The sequence below is a fragment of the Pseudorca crassidens genome, chromosome 15 (genome assembly GCF_039906515.1).
Source record: "Pseudorca crassidens isolate mPseCra1 chromosome 15, mPseCra1.hap1, whole genome shotgun sequence".
Taxonomy (NCBI): Eukaryota; Metazoa; Chordata; class Mammalia; order Artiodactyla; family Delphinidae; genus Pseudorca; species Pseudorca crassidens.
This window is the reverse complement of record NC_090310.1, coordinates 61,497,482-61,519,535: the sequence shown is the minus strand read 5'-3', so window position 1 is coordinate 61,519,535 and position 22,054 is coordinate 61,497,482. Positions and strand designations below refer to the sequence as shown.

Sequence of the window (22,054 nt, the reverse complement as noted above, 5' to 3'; positions counted from 1 at the left end):
CTAGTACATTTTTTAAAAATAATTACAGCTAATATTTAATGAGCTTACCTTGTGTCTGGCACTGTTCTAAAACTTTTTAATTAACAGATAATTCACATATCATAAAATTCACCCTTTTTAAAGTGTACAGTTCTGTGGTTTATACAACTATTGCCACTATCTAATTACAGAAAATCACCCTAAAAAGAAACCCTCCACCAAGGGTGAACCCTGACGTAAGCTATGGCCTTTGGGTGATGATGATGTGTCAGTGTAGGTTCTTTAATTGTAACACGTGTACCAGTCTAGTGTGGGATTTTGATGGTGAGCGAGGCTGTGTGTATGTGGGGGCATGTGGTATATGGGAAATCTCTGTACCTTCTGTTCAATTTTGCTGTGAACCTAAAACTGCTCTAAAAATACAGTCTATTTCAAAAAAGGAAAAAGAAAGACACTCCATACTCATTAGCAGTCATTCCCCAGTCCCTCTCTTCTCAGCCCCTGGCAATCACTAACCTGCTTTCTGTTTCTAAGGCTTTGACTATTTTGGGTATTTCTTATAAGTAGAATCACACAGTATGTGGCTTTTTCAAACTGGCTTCTTTCACTTAGCTCAATGTTTTCAAGGTTCATCCATGTTGCAGCATGTATCAGCACTTCATTCTGCGATGATTGAATAATATTCTATTGTATAGACATCACACATTTATTTAGCCATTTATCAGTTGCTATGGACATTCATGTACAAGTTTTCAATCGAATATATGTTTGGTTCTTTTGAGAACATACCCAGGATAGGAATTCATGTGTTATATGGTAACTCTAACTTTAACTTTTTGAAAAACTGCCAAATCATTTTCCAAAGGAGCGGCATCACTTTACATTTCCACCAGCAACATAGGAGAGTTCCAGTTTCTCCACATTCTTGCCAATAGTTGTTATCGTACATCTTTTTTTATTTTACCCATTCTAGTGGATGTTAAGTTAGCACTTAATTGTGGTGTTGATTTGCAATGCCTTGATGATTAATGATATTAGGAATATTTTCATGTTTTTATTGGCCATTTGTATATCTTCTTCTGAAAAATGTTTAAATCCTTCGCCCATTTTAAAATTGGGCTATTTTTTTATTGTTTATTGTTGAATTGTCAGAGTCTTGTATATGTTCTGGATACTATACCCTTACTAGATAAATGATTTGCAAATATTTTGCCTATTTTGTGAGTTTTCTTCACTTTCTTGACTGTTCTTCGAATTACAGAAGTTTTAATTTTTTTTCTTTGGTTGCTTGTGCTTTAGGTGTCATATCTAAGAAATCATTGCCTAATCCAACTATTTCTAAGTTTTATTCTAAGCTAGCTCTCAGATATGTCTTTCATTTTTAGTTAATTTATGTATATATATTGAGATAGAGGTCTACCTTCATTCTTTTGCATGTGGATATTCAATTGTCCCAGAACCATTTGTTGAAAAGACTATTCCTTCCCTCATTGAGTTATCTTGGCACCTTTGTCAAAAATCAATTGTCCATGGTAATTCCCCGGCAGTTCAGTGGTTAGGACTCCATGCTTAGGCTGCACAGTGTGGCCAAAAAAAAAAAAAAAAAAAATCAATTGTCCATAAATGCATGGATTTATTTCTGGACTTTCTATTCCAATGATCTATACATCTATCCTATGCTAGTACCACAGTCTTGATTGTTGTAGCATTGTAGTAGATTTTGAAATAGGAAAGTGTGGGTCATCCAATATTGTCCTTCTTTTTAGGATTATTTTGGGTCCCTGGCATTTCCATATGAAATTTAGGATCAGCTTATCAATATCTTCGAAATCATCAGCTGGAATTTTGATAGGGATTACAATTAATCTGTAGATCAATTTGATCAGTATTGCTAATATTATGGCTTATATATGAACACAGGATGTCCTTCCATTTACTTAGGTCTTTTTAAATTTCTTTCAATGAAGTCTTATAGTTTTCAGTGTACAAATATTTCTTGAAGGGCAGGTTTGCTAACAACAAATTATGTCAGTTTTTATTTATCTGAGAATGTCTTAGTTTCTCTCCTTTTTTTTTTTTTTTTGCAGTACACGGGCCTCTCTCTGCTGTGGCCTCTCCCGTTGCGGAGCTCTGGACGTGCAGGCTCAGCGGCCATGGCTCATGGGCCCAGCCGCTCCGCGGCATGTGGGATCTTCCCGGACCGGGGCACGAACCTGCGTCCCCCGCATTGGCAGGCGGACTCTCGACCACTGCGCCACCAGGGAAGCCCTCTCTTTCATTCTTAAAGATAGTTTTGTGGAATGTAGACTCTTTCAATGACCGTCTTTTTCTTTATGAGCTTTGACTATGTCATCTCACTGCCTTCCGGCCTCATGGTTTCCAGTGAGAAATCAGCTATTAATCTGAGGATCACTTGCATTCAAGGAGTCACTTCTCTCTTGCTGTTTCCAGGATTCTTTCTTTGTCTTTGACTTTCAACAGTTTGATTATGGTGTGTCTAGGTATGGATCCAAGCAGACAAATGAACTCTTTGTCTAGAGTTCATTTGGCTGCTTGGATGTGTAGATTAAAGTTTTTCATCAAATCATTTCTTCAAATGTTCTGATTTTCTCTTTTCTTTCTTGGGCTCTCATTATGTAAACAGTGTTATGCTTGATGACGTCCCACAAGCCTTTGACCTAAGTTCAAGTTCACTGATTCTTTATCAGCTTGCTGCAATTTGCTGAGTCCCTCTAGTGAATTTTTCATTTTAGTTGTACTCTTCAACTTTGAAATTTCCATTTGGTTCTTTTTATGTAATTTCTGTCTCTACTATAATTCTCTATTTGGTGAGACATCATTCTCACTTTCCTTTACTTCTTTAGACATGGTTTCCTTTAGTTCTTTGAATGTATTTAAAATAAAATATTTAAAGTCTTTTTCTACTGGGTCTAAAGTCTGGACTTCCTCAGGAACAGTTTCTATTGATTGCTTTTCTCTTGTGCAGGGACTATAGTTTCTTACTTCTTTTCATGTCTCATAATTTATTTTTGTTGTTGAAAAGTGGACATTTTACATAATATAATGTAGTGGCTGTAAATCAGATTCTCCCTTATCTCCAGGGTTTGTTGTTATTGCTGTTTGTTGTTGTTATTTGTTTTAGTAATGATTCTGAACTAATTCTGTAAAGTTTGTATTCTTTTTTGTGTGTGTGGCACTGAAATCTCTGTTCAGTTACCTTACTGGTCAGCAAGTGGTTGGGCAGAGATTCCCTTACCTTCCTAGAACTAGTAGGTCTCCCAGTCTTTGCTGAGGTGCTCTCTGTGCAAGATGGGTCGCACTCTCAACACTCAGCCAGGCAGCTGATAACTCTGTCTTAGCCTTCACTTCGTACTCGTGCAGATCCTTAAGGTTAGCCAGAGGTAAAAGCTCAGGATCTTCTCAGATCTTTCCTGTGCATCTGCACAGCTCTGGGCATACACACAGTCCTACACTTGCACATGGCCTTCTAGATTCCCAGGAATATGTCAGAGCTTTCCACAGCCCCTATGGACATCTCATTCTCCAGCTTTTCCTTTAAAGCCTTTTGGTTAGCTGATTGTTTTCCCCAAATATTATCCACTGCCTAGGCATCCCCAAAGTTAAACAATTGCCTCTAAGTATTTTTGAAAAATGCCCTCAGGGAAAAGGCTTTTTGTGCTGGGTAAGCTCCTAGTCAGTTCAAATAAAAACAGTCTTACAAGTGGGGTCTTCCAGGGAACCACCAGACAGGCCAACTAATGACAATAGTCTGGGAATGAGGCTTTGAAAGAGGTTCACCCCTATTCTGTCACCTTTGGTGGCTGCTAGGCTGCTGGATTTCAAGTCTACCACGGAATTGGGGGTGGGAAGATGGGAATAGGGGCAAGGTAAAATGCCGCAAATGTCAGTGTTCTTACCAAGATTTAACCCTTTGTAAAATAAATACTTCTTTGATTACTGCAAGCCTTTAGTTTCAAGAGTTCTGAAAACCATTGATTCTGACAATTTTTGCCCATTTTGTCATTGCTTTTATAGAAGAAAGAATTTTTGGAAGCCCCACTCCATCATTTTCACTTTTCTAAACGTTTTACAGATATCACCTTATTTTTTGTCACAACTCTATGAGGTAGGTATTGTTATTGTCATTACCTCTATTTAACAAATGAGGAATCTGAGGCAGAGAGGTAAAGTGAACAGCCCCAGGCCACACAGACAACAACTGCTGGAGCCAGGATTCAAATGCAGAGGTTAACTCTAGGGCTGGCAACCTCACTAGGCTCTTTTTATTTTTTTTAACATCTTTATTGGAGTATAATTGCTTTACAATGGTGTGTTAGTTTCTGTATAACAAAGTGAATCAGCTATACGTATACATATATCCCCATATCCCCTCCCTCTCGCGTCTCCCTCCCACACCTCTAGGTGGTCACAAAGCACCGAGGTGATCTCCCTGTACTATGCAGCTGTTTCCCACTAGCTATCTATTTTACATTTGGTAGTGTATATATGTCAAGGCCACTCTCTCACTTCGTCTCAGCTTACCCTTCTCCCTCCCCGTGCCCTCAAGTCCATTCTCTACTTCTGCATCTTTATTCCTGTCCTGCCCCTAGGTTTGCCAAAACCTTTTTTTTTTAGATTCCATATATATGTGTTAGCATACGGTACTTGTTTCTCTCTTTCTCACTTACTTCACTCTGTATGACAGACTCTAGGTCCATCCACCTCACTACAAATAACTCAATTTCGTTTCTTTTCATGGCTGAGTAATATTCCATTGTATATATGTACCACATATTCTTTATCCATTTATCTGTCAATGGACACTTAGATTGCTTCCATGTCCTGCCTATTGGAAATAGTGCTGCAACGAACATTGCGGTACATGTCTCTTTTTGAACTGATGAGGATGATTATAATTTTTGTGACTTTCTATTTGAATAAAAAAAAAATCCCACAAGGACTCAGAGGTAAAAAATATACAAATCAATTTTCACTGCAAAATAAAGGAGCTGTTACAGTGGAGGATTCCTGGACTGAATGTCAATATTATGACATAGTATGAGTGTGTTTCGTGTTTGGTCATTGCAATCATTGTTGCTTTGGTTGTGGTCATCCATTTACAATGCTTGGTGTCAGTTTATTTATCTCTTGTAAAAATAAAATACAGTGTGTGTGTGTGTGTGTGTGTGTGAGAGAGAGAGAGAAAGAAAGAAAGAAAGAAAAAGAAAGAAAGAAAGAAAGAAAGAAAGAAAGAAAGAAAGAAAGAAAGAAGGAAAGGAAGGAAGAAAGAAAGAAAGAAAGAAGGAAAGGAAGGAAGGAAGGAAGAAAGGAAGAGAAAGAGAGAGAGAGAGGGAGGGAGGGAGGGAAAAAAATTATGGTTTTCTCAGAGTATATGCCCTCACTAGGCTCTTTTGTCTCCCCAGGATTGAGAAAGGAGCACTGGCTCTGGAGTCAGGAAGTCTGAATTCGAGTCCTAAGTTTGCTTCTATTCTATTGTGTGACCCTGGATGCACCAGTTTCTCTCTGTGTGTCTTAGTTTCTCCATGGATAAAATGAAGTGGTTGGCTGATTATCTCCTATTCTCCCCCAAGATTTTGGGTTTTCCCCAAGCCTGAAGTGCCCACCAGACACTCAGATGAAGTTATGACCCACAGATGGGGGGCAGGCCTGAATGCTCCTGCTATAGAGAGTTGGTGGCAGCTGTCACAGACTTCTCTGGCCCAGCCTAGTTGTCCAGAGGCTTTAGGTGACTCTAGGGGAAGTTTTTGCCTGATGGGGCCTGTCACTAATGACAGGGTCCCTTATCAGCTGTGCCATGGGGCCCAGGCCACTGATTCCCCTTCTGGTGCCTGGTCTGGTCCTCCGAAGACCAAGGAGGGCCAAGCTTGGAAGGGGTGGTCCTTGCTTCATCTTATTCTCCCCCCACTTCTCCCTATGTCAACTGCCCTCTCCACCAAAGCCTACAGGAACCTGACTCTTCTGTTAGGCCATGGAATAAAGAACTTGCTTTTCAAAAAAAATTTTCCAAGTATTTTCCTAATATTTGGCTTTAGGTGATGCCTCTGACCTCATCTCCCACCTCTCCCTCCCTCTCTGGGCTCTGGACACACATGCCTCAGACACAAAGATCTCAGGGTCTTTGTACTTGCTGTTCTATCTGTCTGGGATTTCCACCTCCTTCAGGTCTGTGCTCAAATGTCCCTTGTCAGTGAGACCCTTCCCTGTCCTCCCTAGTTAAAATATGCCCGCCTTACTCTTATCCACCCTTTCCCGTCCCCATTTCATTTTTTCCTTGGGACGGACAGTTTTGTTACATAAGCCAAAAAATTGTGGGTTTTGTCCCAACTAATTTGAATTTTCCTTCCTGTACAAACTAGGCATTCCTAAACATTACAGCCCTTGATGAAGACTTGACAGCTGACCCCTCCAAAGAAAAGGGCCCCTCCCTTAGCCTCACCAAAGCACTTGGCATAGAGTCGGGTACATCAGAGGCCATGACCCAAAGCAGGACAACCTGCCTTGTGGCTGCAGTTGGCACAAAGATGCTCTAAGATAACAGATGTGTGTAGGATGACAGCTGGGCCATGGATAAGGCAGAGGAAACACATTCATTCAGATGGAGCTGGCCTGTGCCCCATCTTTCCCATCCTTGCCAACCTAGGGTTTAACCCAGTGATTGGGAAATACCTTTTCTTTTTTCCTTGTTAAGGGCCAGCCAGGGCCAGCCCTTTCCACCGGGCCTTGTGAGCAAGGTTGAAACTATGGTGCTTCTGGGCAGGCTGAGGTTTGTGGCTAGAGGCTGGACCTGATCCCTGCCATGTCCCTGACAACCAGTCTCCCTGACCCTGCACACCCACGCCACCTACCCACCAGGCCATTCCCAGAGTTGCTCTGGCCTGGCCAGCTCAGCAGCTGTGGAGTGCCCCAGAGAGTGGAGGGAATGTGAGATGTCATTCAGAAGCCAGCTGATGCAACCCTCCTGGAGAGATGGGCAGACTGAGGCCAGTGAGGGGAGGAGACCCGCCCAGGGTCACACAGACGTTCAACAAAAGCCCAGGGCTTGTGAGACCAGACCAACCTGGGTTTTAACCCAGTCTTCACTTAATTTCAGAGTGGCTTTGGGCAAGTTCCACCACCTTTGTGAGCCTCGGTTCCCTAATCAAAGGTCAGAACAGTCTCTCTTGTATTGGGTTGTGAGCAGGATGAAATGAGGCATCTACACAAACAGCAGGGGCCTGACCCCCACAGTCCATCAGCAGGTGGTGACTCCCCCCCAAGAATAGCTCTGGAGCCCCAAAAAGAGGAGGCCCCATCCTAAATGCACTACTCCACCAGCTCATTTCACCTTCACAACAGTCCTGGGACGTAATACGATTAGTAACCCCATTTTACAGATGAGGAAACTGAAACCCCAAAAAGTTGAGATGTGCTACACTTCCCCAGGATGAGAAGCCTGGATTGTTCCTGCCAAGATGTACCCCATCTTGGAAACCACAGCACACCCTTGCTGTCTGATTCTAGCCGTGTTCATTGTCTTTGAGCTATTTTGCACCTTTGTAAACCGTAGGTAACTGATGAATGTGCAAACTCTGTCTTGTCTGGTAGAATTGACTTCCCTCCCCTTTGTGGAAAAACTAGCATTGCCTCTATTTATAACTCAATTCCTTTACTCCATATAAGTTTGTGCTTTTTTGACTTTTCCTTTGGGCCAGTTATAACATTTATCTGGTTCTCTTACTGTTTAACAAGTAAAATAAAACCTTCAACACATCATTTTTAGATTTGTATGAGAGTCATGATTTTACCTTTTTCTGAAGGTTATCTTTGAACAAGGCCTAAGAAATCAGGGCCTGATCCTTATGGCAACAGTCCTGGAAATCAACTCTCCTGTCCTCCCTTGCTCACCTCCAGTGCTCCGGACTCAGCCCTTTCATGTGTATTTTCTAGATAATCCTCATATAGGATGCTACTTATCACCCTTCAGTTTACAAATGAGGAAATTAGGGCTCAGAGAGGCAAAGCAACTTAGCCAAGTTTACACAGCTAAAGCCAGCAATTTCTCCTTCTGGAGCTCTGTGTGTGTGTGTGTTTGTGTGTGTGTGTGTGTGTGTGTGTGTGTGTGTCCTGCCTCCTTGACTAGATTGTGAATCCAGCTCCAGGTGGAGTCCAAAGAATACATTTGGAAATGGTGTGGTGTGTGAGGGAGGCCAGGGGATACCGTTAAATAGCAGCTTCCAGAGGCCTTGGCAGGTCGCTCAGTCTCAAGGGAGTGAGGCTGCAGTGTTACAGTTGGCCGTGCCTTTGACCCCTCCAAATCCTGAAGGATAGTCCAGGCCTATGCGGTGGCCCCCTCTGTCCCTTCCTGTATCTCCCCACTGAGAAGGTTGCCCAAGGTCAAACAGTTTGTAAATGTTGGAGCCTACACTTGAACCCAGGAAGTCCAACCTTGCATGCTGCAGTCTTTAAGACCTGGACTTAAGTCCAAGGTTTTTCTTCTCAACAGTGTGTGACCCTGGGCAAGTTATTTAACCTCTCTGAGCTACTTAACCTCTCATGAAGTAGTTAAGATAATTGAATTAGATCATGCAAGCCAAGTGCCAGAAACATGGTAAATCCTCAATAAATAGTGCTATTTCCCAAGGCCTCATTATCTCAAATAATGAGCCACCACTTAGGACCCCTGCCATCTGCCAGGCACTGTGGGAGGTGCTTTGGTGACATCATCTCCAGGAATCGTCCCAACAACCCTTGGGGAGAGACTATGGTGATCCCTATTTGACAGTTTGATGCCATTTGCTCAAAGTTACACAGAGAGTAAGCAATAAGGTTGCGATATAAACCAGGTTGCCTGACTCCAAGACCTAGACACTTTTCCACTCTATGCATTCATTAATTCATTCGATTCAACAAGTATTTATTGGGCATCTACTATGTATGCAAGGCAGCGTTCTAGGAGGTAGAGATACAGCAGTGAACCAAACAGACACAAATCCCTGTGCTCATGAAACCGACGTTCTAGTTACAGGAGCATCAAGAAAAGCTTCTGGCCTTTCAAGGTGAGGCTGGTCACCCATCCCACCTGCTTGACCCAGGCGGGGCAAGTACCTGATGGGACATTGGAGTTGGAGCTGGACATGGCTAGGGTAGTGGGCAGGGGAAAGGATCAGGACCAAAACTATGAAAAGATGAATACAAAGCTGTCTGCTGAGAGAAGTGGGGAATGGCCTCAGAAACAACAGAGCAGAACCTCAGTGCCCCTGGGACTTGGATTCCCTGAGGACTGTTTTTTCTCTGAGGTCAACAATGCCCAGAGCTAAAAGCAGGCATTTCCATGCATGAAGACTCTGACTACACTGTGGACAGAGCCTGCTTTGGGGCCCCCAATCTAGGGCTCCCCGAACCTCCAGGTAGATAGAATCAGGATGAAGGTGATACGTACACCTCACTCGGCACGGCTGCCTTCGGTGGATATTTGGGTGGGCCCAGGCGCCCTCTTGTGGCTTCCCTTGTCTATGCATGGACCCTTCATGTGTCCCTGTGGTTGGAGGGGCTGCCTGTGCCTAGACCATTTCTCTATTTCCAGCCTGGACCCTTTCCCCTATTCCCAGCTTTTCCTGCCTCCAGCTGAGGCCTGAAAAACTTACTCAGTTTTGTCATCTTTTACTGCGTAGACCTTGGAACACAAAATTGGGTGCCTGCAAGCCCTTTGATGCTATCAGCAGGCACAGCCATGTGGTGGTGTAGCACATAGGCACACCATTTGGTTCAAATCCTGACTGTATCCGTCACTTAGGAGCAATTGTACAGCCTTGCTGGGCCTTACTTTTCTCATTTTAAAAATGAAGATCATAATAGTTTCTACCTTAAAGAGCTATGAGAATTAAATGCGATAATACTCATTGGCCAATTTATCTGTTAAAGCCACAGTACCATTCCTGTTCTACACACACACACACACACACACACACACACACACACAAATGCTGTGCCTCTCCCCTATATTGCAGGGGCCTGAAGCCTGACTTGCCATCAGAGTTCCAGGTTAGATTCAGCCAATGGGAGGCAGCAAAGGCACATTATTGCTTCTCCAACAGCAGTAGGAGAATCTCTAGTTTCGGGATTCAGTTTTACAGACACCTCCGCAGGCTTTTCCCTGAACACAGCCTCAGGATAGGAGGCAGCTGTGATCATTATCAGTGGTTTCCTGCAGTTCCTACAACTTCCAGACTCTTTGAAAGCTGTCTCCAGCCTAATCTTCATATTTTAAGCCATCTAATGGTTTTGTAAGCTCCCAGTTTTTCATATTAAATCCATTCCTGCTGGATGCAGAGCAACTAGGGCTCTCACTCATTGTTCTGGAAGTACAGCATGGCACACCCACCGTGGAAATCCATTTGACGGTTTCTTATAACATACACTACTATGACATGACCCAGCAATCCCGCTCTAGGAATATACCAAAGACTAATGAAAACATATGTCCACACCAAGACCTGTGCGTGAATGTTAATAGTAGCATTATTCATAATTACTCCAACATGGAAATAATCAAAACATCCATCAATAAGATAAACTGTGGTACAGCCATAGAGCAGAATATTATTCAGAAATAAAAAGGAAGGAACTGATACATAGAACAACATGGATGAACCTCAGACATGACGAGTGAAGAAAAGCCAGGCACAAAAGAGTGTATATTTTATGTGGCAGCCATGGACGTGTGCCAGTCTCTCTTCAAGAAAGAAACTGCCAATCAGCTGTGAGGAGTGAAGGTCTCCAATAGCCCACAGCTGTAGCAACTTTGATAATGCTGAGGCCACGCTCTTCATGGCACCTCACCCAGTGACAGGTCACAGAGGGAGTACAGAGGGATGCCCGGCTGTTTCAGCCCAACATGGGACTCTATGGGAATCTTCGTTCTGGGCTGGTTGAGATTTTCTAAGAACTGCACCGAAGCCTGAGGCTCCTCCTCTCCAGTTTTCATTTCTTCCCCCTCTTCTTTCACAGGTGTTAGACCTGCATCGTAGTATGAAAATCCTTCCTGTTCTCCTTTTTCTTTTTTCTTTTTTTTTTTTTTGCGGTACGCGGGCCTCTAACTGCTGTGGCCTCTTCCGTTGCGGAGCACAGGCTCGGGACGCGCAGGCTCAGCGGCCATGGCTCACGGGCCTAGCCGCTCCGCGGCATGTGGGATCTTCCCGGACCGGGGCACGAACCCGTGTCCCCTGCATCGGCAGGCAGACTCCCAACCACTGCGCCACCAGGGAAGCCCCTGTTCTCCTTTTTCTTTCACAAGCGCTATCTGCAGTAAATCTCTAGAACCGCTAACTCCATTCTGACATCTGCTTCCCAGGACCCCAAACTGACATTCTTTTTTATGAAATTTTAAGAGGGGCCAAATTAATCTGTAGAGACAGAAAGCAGATCGGTAGTTGCCTGAGCCAGAGGTTGGAGAGACGGACTGCAGAGGGGCATGAGGAAACTTTTTGGAGTAATGTAAATGTTGTATATCTTGATTATCATGGTGGATACACTGGTGTATACATTTGTCAAAACTCATTGAAGTGTACAATTAAATCAGTGATTTTACTGTATACAAATTATACTTCAATAAGGATTTTTTTTAAATCTCTGCTTTCGAGAAATATCTAGAGTGTGCGTGGTAGTTATAGGACTGTGCACACTTGTCAAAACATAGACTTGTACACTAAAAAGGAGGATTTGTATTATGTATGAGTTATACTTTCATGAAAAAAAGAATGAATCAGGAAAATAATTTTTACTGATTATCTCAAGAGATGATATGTATGGGGCGGGGGATGCTCCATTGGAGGAATCACACTTCCTGATTTCAAAAATTACTACAAATCTACAGTAATCAAGAGTCTAGTACAGGCATAAAGACAGACATATAGCCCAATGGAACAGAATAGAGAGCCCAGAAATAAACCCTTGCGTATATGGTCAAATGATTTTTGACAAGGGTGCCAAGACCATTCACAGGGGAAGAACAGTCTTTCTAACAAATGGTGCTAGGAAAACTGGATATCCACATGCAAAAGAATGAAGATGAATCCCTACCTCACACTATACACAAAAATTAACTCAAAATGGATCAAAGTCCTAAATGTAAGACCTAAGACTATAAAACTCTTAGAAGAGAACAGGGTAAAAGCTTCATGATATTGGACTTGGCAATGATTTCCTCGATCTGATACCAAAAACACAGGCAACAACAACAAAAATAAGCAAACTGGACTTCATGAAAATTTTAAACTTCTGTATATTCAAAGACACTCTCAACAGAGTAAAAAGCAACCCACAGAATGAAAGACATTTGCAAATTATATATCTGATAAAGGATAATATCCAGAATATATAAAGAGTTTTTAAAATTCTACCCCCCCACACACTCAAAATCCCAATTCAAGATCTATATCAGGGAAACTACAAACAACTCTGATGAAACAAATCAAAGAAGAACTAAATAGAGAGATATTCCATGTTCACAGATAGGAAGACTCAATATTATTAAGATGTCAGGTCTTTCAAACTTTATCTATAGATTCAATGCAGTCCCAATCAAAACCCCAACAAGCTACTTTGTGGATATCAACTTATTCTAAACTTTATGTAGAGAGGCAAAAATCCCAGCATAGCAAACACTATATTGAAGGAGAACAACTACCCGACTTCAAGACTTACTATAAAGCTACAGTAATCAAGACAGTGTGGTATTGGTGAAAGAACAGACAAATAAATAGATCAGTGGAACATAACAGAGGGCTTAGAAATAGACCCAAATAGATATAGTCAACCGATCTTTCACAAAGGAGTAAAGGCAATATAATGGAAAAATGATAGCCTTTTCAACAAATGGTCCTGGAACAGCTGGACATCTACATGCAAACAAACAAAAGAATCTGGACACTGACCTTACATCCTTCACAAAAATTAACTCAAAATGAATCACAGACCTAAATCTAAAATGCAAAACTATAAAACTCCTAGAAGATAACATAGGAGATGTTATCTAGATCAGCGGTCCCCAACCTATTTTTAGCACCAGGGACCGGTTTCGTGGAAGAAAATCTTTCCACGGACTGGGGGTGGGGGGGATGGTTTGGGGATGATTCAAATGCATTAAATTTATTGTGCACTTCATTTCTATTATTATTACATTGTAATAATATATAATGAAATAATTATACAACTCACCATAATGCAGAATCAGTGGGAGCCCTGAGCTTGTTTTCCTGCAACTAGACGGTCCCATCTCGGGGTGATGGGAGACAGTGACACCCGAAGTGTGTTGCTTATGTCCAGTCTACTCTGTATTCTCATTTTGGTGGCTGTCGCTGCAGAAAACCCTGCTTCACAAAGATAGGATGCTGGAAATGGAAGCAGGCTTTTCAGTGCTTTTGTGGCAATCTCAGGATATTCTGCCTTGCCTTTAATCCAGAACATACGGAGATTTGAAGTTGTCTCAAGCATACTTTTAAGGCCACCGTCATTTGAGATCTCAAGCAGTTGATCCTCTTCTAGCACAGACAAAACTGATTCACCTGGCTTATTCACAAATGGGTCGCGGATCCATTCCTTCCCACTTCGGGGGTCTTTGTTGTTGGGAAGTAATGCTCAAAGTCTTTTGAAAGCTGAGATAGGTGATCACGCACCAGCTGGGAGAAAGAAGGCCCTGGCTCAGTCTCTTTCAAAATCTCTGCTAATGTTTGAAACATGTCCAAAGTCCCAATGCTCACTCATCGCTCCCATAATTCCAGTTTGGCTTTGAATGCAGCCACTTTATCTGCCGACTTGAACACAGCTGTCGTTACCCCCTGAAGTGACAGACTGAGTTCGTTGAGCAGGTTGAATATGTCACACAAGTAAGCAAGTTTTGCGACCTATTCTGTGTCACTGAAATGTGCTGCCAGTGGTGACTGTTTTTCTAAAAGAAATTTCTGGAGCGGCTCTCGTTAACTCAAAAACTCTCGTCAGTGATCTACCTTTAGAAAGCCATTTCACTTCTGTGTATAAGAGAAGACGTGTGCTCTGGGTCCATCTCCTCACAGAGCTGTGCGAACAGACGTGAGTTAAGGGCATGTACTTTAACGTGGGTGATAATTTTAATCACATCCTGCAAAATGTTAAGTTCAGGTGACATTTTCCAGCTAGCCAGCATTTCTCTTTGGATGACACAGTGCATAGACTCACCTTCAGAAGCGACCTCTTTGACCCGAGTAGTGAAACCAGAAAACCGTGCAGTCGTGGCAGCTGCTCCGTCACACATATACCAGCACAAAATGACCAATTCCGTTTTCCTGATATGTAATCATTCAAATACTTGAATAATTATGCAACTGTGGTGCTCCCTGGCAACAAAAGTGCACATAACATAGCCTCATGCATATCCTCCTGAAAAATGTATCTCACAAAAACAAGCATTGTTGCCTTGTTGTCAACATCGGTAGACTCATCAACCTGGATTGCATACCACGGTGACTCATTAATCCTCTCTAACAATTGTCCTCAATATCCTCTGCTATTACAATTCGTCTAGTTATGCTGGTAGCCGAAAGAGGAACACGTGCCACTATTGAACTGCAGCCTCTCCTAATAGGTCACGAGAAATGTCCTTAGCAGCAGGCAGGATCAACTCTTCACCGATAGTAAAGGGCTTCTTAGCTTGAGCAATGCAGTTAGCCACTAAGAATGATGCTCTCAGTGCAGACGCATTTGATGAAGTAGTGGCCTTCAATAATTGCTTCTGTTCCTCGTGTCCACATTTTTCTTTTGAAAAACTCCAAAGGCTTGTCTTTTAACGCAGGGTGCTTGGTCTCCATGTAGTGAAGCAGTTCTGAAGGTTTCATGGCTTCGTTGGATAGCTGGTCTCCACATATTATACAAAGCGGGCTTGGAGAATGTGAATCACCTGTTGCAATGAACCCATAATTTAAGTAGGACTCTTGGTATTTTCTTTTAAATGCAGCTTTCTTTTTGTTGGCAGTCTTAGAGTCTTCTGCTGTCTCATCATTGGGTCTTTCTTCCTTTTCAAAGAAGCTCTCCCGCGATGCTTGTGTTTTACTCATTTTGGCTAGAGTTAGCTTGTGGGCTTACCAAAACTGTGACTGAGACAAGTACGCAGTGCGGGAAAGAGGCACGGACAGAAGTGGTAAATAAAATAATGGGCGGGGGGTCACATGCAGACTAAAATAAGTGTCGGATTCTGTCTTAAAACCTGCCACCAGATGCAGCTGTATGATTGAAGTACATCAACTCACTTGCCACTTTAAAGCCTGCCACCAGATGCAGCTTGTCACTTACTGATAGGGTTTTGATATGAGTCTGCAAGCAACTGATTTATTATGGTTTCTGTGCAGTCACACCTCTCTGCTAATGATAATCTGTATTTGCAGCCGCTCCCCAGCACTAGCATCACCGCCTCAGCTCCACCTCAGATCATCAGGCATTAGATTCTCCCAAGGAACACGCAACCTAGATCCCTCGCATGCGCAGTTCACAGTAGAGTTCGCGCTCCTATGAGAATCTAATGCTGCTGCTGATCTGACAGGAGGCAGAGCTCGGGAAGTAATGCGAGCGATGGGGAGCGGCTGTAAATACAGATGAAGCTTTGCTGGCTCACCCGCCACTCACCTCCTTCTGTGTGGGCCTGTTCCTAGCAGGCCACGGACCGGTACCGGTTTGTGGCCTGGGGGTTGGGAACCCCTGATCTAGATGACCTACAGTCTGGCAATAACTTTTTAGATACAATACCAAAGGCACAATTCATGAAAGAAAGAATCAATAAGCTGGATTCCATTAAAATTTAAAAAGTCTCCTCTGCTAAAGACACTGTCAAGAGCATAAAAGACAAGCCACAGACTCGGAGAAAATATTTGCAAAAGTCATATCTGATAAAGGACTTTAATCCAAAATGTACAAAGAATTCTTAACAACAATAAGAGTTGTTCAACAATAAGAAAATAACCTGATTAAAAATTGGGCCAAAGACCTGAACAGACACCTCATCAAAGAAGATACACAGATGGCAAATAAGCATACGAAAAGATGCCCCACATCATATATCATCAGGGAAATGCAAATGAAAGCAATGAGATACCACTATACACCTATTAGAATGGCCAAACTTCTGAACACTGACAACATGAAATGCTGGTGAGAATATGAAGCAACAGGACCTCATTGCTTGTGGGAATGCAAAATGGTACAGCAACTTTGGAAGCAGTTTCTTACAAAACTAAACATACACTTACCATACTATTCAGGAATTATGTTCCTTGGTATTTACCCAAAGGAACTGAAAACTTATATTCACACGCACGCCTGCCCATGTATGTTTATAACAGCTTTACTTATAATTGCTAAAACTTGGAAACAACCAAGATGTCCTTCAGTAGGTGAATGGGTAAACTGTGGTACATCCAGATAGTGGAATGTTATGCAATGCTTAAAAACAAAAAAACAGACCAAAAAAAAAAGCTATCAAGCCATGAAACATATGGAAGAATCGTAAATGCATATTACTAAGTGATAGAAGCCAGTCTGAAAAGACTACATACTGTATGATTCCAGCTCTATGATAATTTGGAAAAGGCAAAACTATGAAGATTAAAAAGAACGGTGCTTACCAAGGATTAAGAGGAAGGAAGAGATGAATAGGTGGAGAGCAGAGGATTTTTAGGGCAGTGAAATTAAATTTCTCTGTATGAAAGTATAATGGTGGAAACATGTCATTATACAATCGTCCAAACCCATAGAATGTACAACACCTAGAGTGAACCCTAATGTAAACTATGAACTGTGGTAATAATGATGTGTCAATGTAAGTTCACCAATTATAAAAAATGTAGTACTCTGTGGGGGATATTGATAAAGGGAGAGGCTGCGCATGTGTTGGGGGAGAGGGTATGTGGGAAATCTCTGTCCTTCCTCCCAGTTTTTGCTGTGAATATGAAACTGCTCTAAAAATAATGCCTATTTGAAAACAACCTAATTCAAAAATGGGCAAAGGACTTGCACAGACAGTTCTTCAAAGAAGATATACAAATGGCCCATAAGCACGTGGATAGATGCTCAACGTCACTAATCATTAGGGAAATGCAAATCAAAACCACAATGAGATACCGCCTCATACCCATTAGGATGGCCACTATCAAAAAATAAAACCAAAAACAACAAGCGCTGGCAATGATGTAGAGAAATGTGAACCCTTGTGCACTGTTGGGAATGTAAAATGTTATAGCCTCAGTGGAAAACAGTATGGCAGTTCCTCATAAAATTAAAAATAGAATTACCATTGGTTCAGCAATTCTACTCCTAGGTATATATTCAAAACGACTGAAATCAAAGTCTGAAAGAAATATTTGTACACACACGTTCACAGAAGCATTATTCATAATAGCCAAAAGATGGAAGCAACCTAAGTGTCCACCAACCGATGAGTGGATAAGCAAAATCTGATAGGTATAGCTATTCCATTAGATAGATAGATATATAAATATATATATAGATATATATCTATGATACAGATATATACATGGAATATTATTCAGCCTTAAAAAGGAAAGAAATTTTGAGACACGCTACAACATGGATGAAACTTGAAGACATTAAGCTGTGAAATAAGCCAGTTACAAAAAGACAATACTGTATGATTCCACTTAAATGAGGGATCTAGAGTAGTCAGATCTTTAGAGACATGATTCTACAGAAAGCAGAATGATGATCGTCAGGGATTGGGAAGAGACGGGAATGGGGAGTTAAGGTTTAATGGATACAAAGTTTCAGTTTTGCAAGATAAAATGAGTTCTGAAGATGAATGTTGGAGACTGCACAACAATATGTATGTACTTAATATCACTGAACTGTACACTTCTAAATAATTAAGATAGTTAAATTGTGTCATGTGTATTTAACCACAATAAAAGACTTTCAAAAAACTAAGTTATATTAAAATTATATATATACATATATATAATTTTTTTAAAGAGTTATCTCCTCCAGGTGTCAAATATGCTGGGCACCCCATCGACAAGGGGAATGGGAAGTTCAGATACTATTGAACAGTATTAATCACGGAGGGCTTCTCGGAGGAGGTGTAGTGGTTGGGCTGATGCTAGGCCAAAGGGGCAGGATTCCAGTGGTGAATGATTCCACCTCAGTGTTCATCTGGATCCTGCTTCTCAGCTCACTGCTTCACAGTTTCCATGGAGACAGTTTCCAGAGAACTTGGAATACCCATGTTGCTGTCACTTGGCAACCAAGAACTGGTAGCTGCAGCAACCTGCCACGTTCTTTCCATCATCCTGGGCCCTCATCTCCGGCATGGGCTCTGTACAGCCCAGGCACTGGGGGCCCAGCTAGGGAGGCACCTTCCACCTGCTTTCCTCTCAGCCACTCACAGGCCTCACAGGGACAACTGAGACTCTTGTTGATGGAGGTAAGTCCACAGAAAATGCTAGATGGACTGGGGTCAGGACACAGACAACCTCCAGCCCCACAGGATTCTCCCATTTGCTTCCATCCATGGAGGATCCTGGGGTCCAGTGTGGATGGAACACAGTCCTGATCTCAAGGGACTCACAGCCTAGTGCAAGAGACAGAGCTCACTTCATTCTTTCAGTACCCAGATGCTAGTGCCTACTCCATGCTGGCTGCTGACCCACAGACTAGGGTGCGGGGGATGAGGCACAAAGCAGACTCCATGGTGCCCCACTCAATCCTTAGCAGGCACCTCTAAGAACCACAGGCTTCTTTCTTTAAACTTCGCAATTCTCTGCCTGAGGGCTTTTCATGCCCCCAGAAGCAGCCCTTGACCTGTGGCAGATGGGAGTCAGTGAACAAAACACACCAGTTCCCTTGCCTTCAATTGAAACAACTCCGAGACATGTCCTACACTGTTTGCCAGAGTTGCCTGGCAGGACTGAGCTCCAGGTGCCCAGAGCTCCTGGCTTGAGCACATAACATACATTGGCTGCCTTTCATCCCGTGTCACTTCTCTACTCCCTTATTGCTATCTCCTGGAATCAGCTCCCCAATAAACCACTCAAATCCTCATCTCAAATTAGCTTCTGAGGGAACCCAAGCTAACAGGGATGATGTATAACAAGGAACCAAAGTTCTGTGAGATGCGAGCTCTAACTGATTGCACGCAAAGCAGTGGCTGAACCAAAGGGAGCTGTCTGCCCAGGGCAGGCAATAGTGGTAGGGGGGACATTGTCTTTAAAAACTTAAAAGCAGTAATAGCATGGACCAACAGCCAGTCTACTTTTTATTATCACCATGAACCAGTCATTCTAACCAACTTCAGTGATAAAATTCCCCTCCCCACTGAAGCTGATAGATCTCACTGTCCCATGCCTGCTCCTTGGCACTCCACTGAGGCCAGCTGCACTGAGGAGAGAGTCACTGTGGGCAGGGGAGAAGGGGGAAGGCCTCAGTTTGTAGCAGTGACCTTCTAATCACCCAGTACCAGCTGCTTGGTACAGTCCTCCAAGTGCCCCTCTGCCATGGCAGTTTTCACTAGGTTACCTCTATCTGTAATTTTTTTTAACCACTAGACAGTGAGCTCCATAGAGGCAGGAACTACGGCTTGGTCATCTGGGACTTGCTCATAGTAGACACTTAGGAATGGGGCTGCTACTGGGTGGGTACTTTTGTGCAGTGCACAGCCTGCATCACTATCCATGGCAACCCGGCCTATGGAGGTTTAGTGAATTAGTGAATGAATGAATGAATGAATTGGTGAGAACTTCCAATAAGTGGGGAAAGACTTTGCAAGCGGAAGAGACAGAGTAAGCAAAAGTAGGAAGCTTGTAAGTGCAAAGCTTCTTAGTGGAAAGGGCAAATAGCTTTATGTCACAGGCAGTACATCTCAGGAGTTCCATAGCCACCAGCTTTAGCATCACCCAGAGTGTCGTCAACATACCTGCACTCCACCTCAGAAATGCTCAGCCAGAATCTCTGCAGATGGGGTTCAAGAATTTGGGCATCCCAGGGGAACCCCAAGAACACAAAATTTGGAAAAGTACAGGGCCAGCTAACAAAGTGAGTGGTGGACTGCAAAGCGGTGAGACTGGCCCAGTTGGCCTGAGCCCAGGCCAATAATTCATTCATTCAGCATTCATTCATTCAATAAGTATATATTGAGCCAGGAAGGCATTCAGGTATATACCTGTGCACAAGACAGACATGGTCCCTTCTCCCTTGTCACAGTTTAGTGGGAAGACAGTCATTAAATAATTAAGCAAATAAATATCTAATATAGTGTCAGCTTATGAGTAATGCTTTGCAAGAAAGAAAGCAAGGTAAGGGGTTAAGAATAGAAGGTTATTTTAGATGGGATGTCAGGGAAGCCCTCTGCTGAGACTGATAGGAGGTGAGGGAAGGAGTCATTTAAAATGAAAGAGCAAACCATGCAGATGTTTGGGGAAAGAGCAATCCAGGCAGAGGGAGTATATGCAAAGGCCTAGAGAATAGAACATGTGGAAGAGGGAGACTGGTTAGGAAGCTTCTGCAATAGTCCAAGTATGAGATGCCAGAGGCTCAGACCAGGGTGGAGGCAGTGGAGGTGGGTGGAAGTGGTCCAATTCAGAATATATTTTGAGGGTTAAGTTGACTAGCTTTGCTGTTGGATCAGATGTGGGTGTGAAAGAAGAGGGGAGTCAAGGTTATTGCAGTCAAGAGTGCAGGGAAATTGGAGGGAGTAATGTTAGAGAGAGACATTGGGGTGGGGAGCACAGACCACAGGAAGGTTCCTGCAGACCATGGGAAGGACTTACTTTTCTTTTGAGTGTGATGGAAGCCCTGGGAGGGTTTTGAGTAGAGAAGCGATGTGATCTGGCATGTGTTCTAACAGTATCTCTAGTTGCAGAGTGTAGAACAGACTTTAGGGAGACAGAGATGGAGTATGGCAGTTTAGAGGCTGGTGCAGACATCCAAGCGAGAGATGATGATGGCTTGCAGGGTGCTGACTGGGATGGGAAAACTAAATTTATTTGAGTAAAAACAGTAAGTGGTAAAAATCATGAAGGAGACAGACAAATAAATGACTGACATTTGGTAGTGGATCAGGAGCGCCAGCTCTCCAGTTAGCAGCTGCGTCTTCTTGGGGGAAGTGGCTTCCATTCTCCAAGCTGGTGACAAATCTGCAAAATGGGAATGATAATGGAACATACCTCATAGAGTTTTTGATAGGGTGATGTGAATGTTTTGACACAGGATCTAGCACACAGGAAACATTTAATAAATGTTGTCCAAGGAGCCAGACTGCTAGATTGCAGTACCATCTCTGCCACTCACTCATCTTTGTGACATTTACCCCTCTGTGTGTCTGTTTACCCATCAGTAAAATGGAGCTATCAAATACCAACTTTATGGGGTTGGGTGGTGAGGATTAAATAAATGAATACAAGTAAAGCATTTAGAATAATGTTCCATGGAGCAAGCACCGCATGTGTCAATTATTATTCTGAATATATTATAGCCCTATTTCATGACCTCTTCTCCCACCAGCATACGTCCACCCCATTGTGCAGATGGGAGGTCTGTGGCTCAGAACAAGGTAACCTCTCTTCAAACGATGCCACAACCTACGTGTAGCGGATCTGCCCGCTGCGGGGAAGACGGAGATTCCAGCTTTGAGGGACCTTGTCCCCAAGGGTCCTGTCCCGCCCGCGCGCTGCCTGTTGGAACCCTTTAGCGTCTCCCTTCTGTTTCCAGCCGGGCGCGCTGGCGCAGCAGCGCCGGAGCGGGAAGCTACTTCCGGCGGCCACACCCCAACGCAGAGCGTCTCCATTTTGGCCGCGCAGGTGGAGACTCGACGAGAACCTGCGGAGTAGCGGAGTGGAGTCAGCAGAACTGTGAGGGCCGAATCGGCTCACCGCACTTTCTCCCTTTCTTCCTCCGCCCGCAGAAGCCGGGGGCTCTCATGGCGGGCTTGGAGGTACTGTTCGCGTCGGCGGCGCCGGCCATCACCTGCGCGCAGGACGCGCTCGTCTGCTTCCTGCACTGGGAGGTGGTCACGCATGGCTACTACGGCTTGGGTGCCGGCGACCAG

At 43.3% G+C, this 22,054-nt stretch overlaps 2 protein-coding genes across 5 annotated transcripts in view; one reads left to right on the top strand and one right to left on the bottom strand.

Moving 5' to 3' along the window:
* Window positions 1-21,793, bottom strand: part of LOC137207645 (uncharacterized) — a 27,755-nt gene extending 5,962 nt beyond the window's left edge. For 2 of the 3 annotated variants that reach the window (XM_067707721.1, XM_067707722.1), the window contains exons 1-3: window positions 21,496-21,793; window positions 21,053-21,143; window positions 20,778-20,882 (exon numbers count right to left, since the gene is read on the bottom strand). In XM_067707721.1, coding sequence (XP_067563822.1) covers window positions 20,778-20,882; window positions 21,053-21,143; window positions 21,496-21,793 — 494 coding nt within the window. The remainder of the gene's footprint in view (window positions 1-20,777; window positions 20,883-21,052; window positions 21,144-21,495) is intronic. The other variant, XM_067707723.1, reaches the window with a different exon arrangement.
* PSMF1 (proteasome inhibitor subunit 1) overlaps window positions 21,769-22,054 on the top strand; it is a 52,885-nt gene continuing 52,599 nt past the window's right edge. Inside the window, exon 1 of one of the 2 annotated variants that reach the window (XR_010935193.1) lies at window positions 21,769-22,054. Coding sequence is in view for 1 of the 2 variants with exons in the window: in XM_067707720.1 (XP_067563821.1) it covers window positions 21,926-22,054 (129 nt within the window). In the remaining variant the exon portion in view is untranslated. The other variant, XM_067707720.1, reaches the window with a different exon arrangement.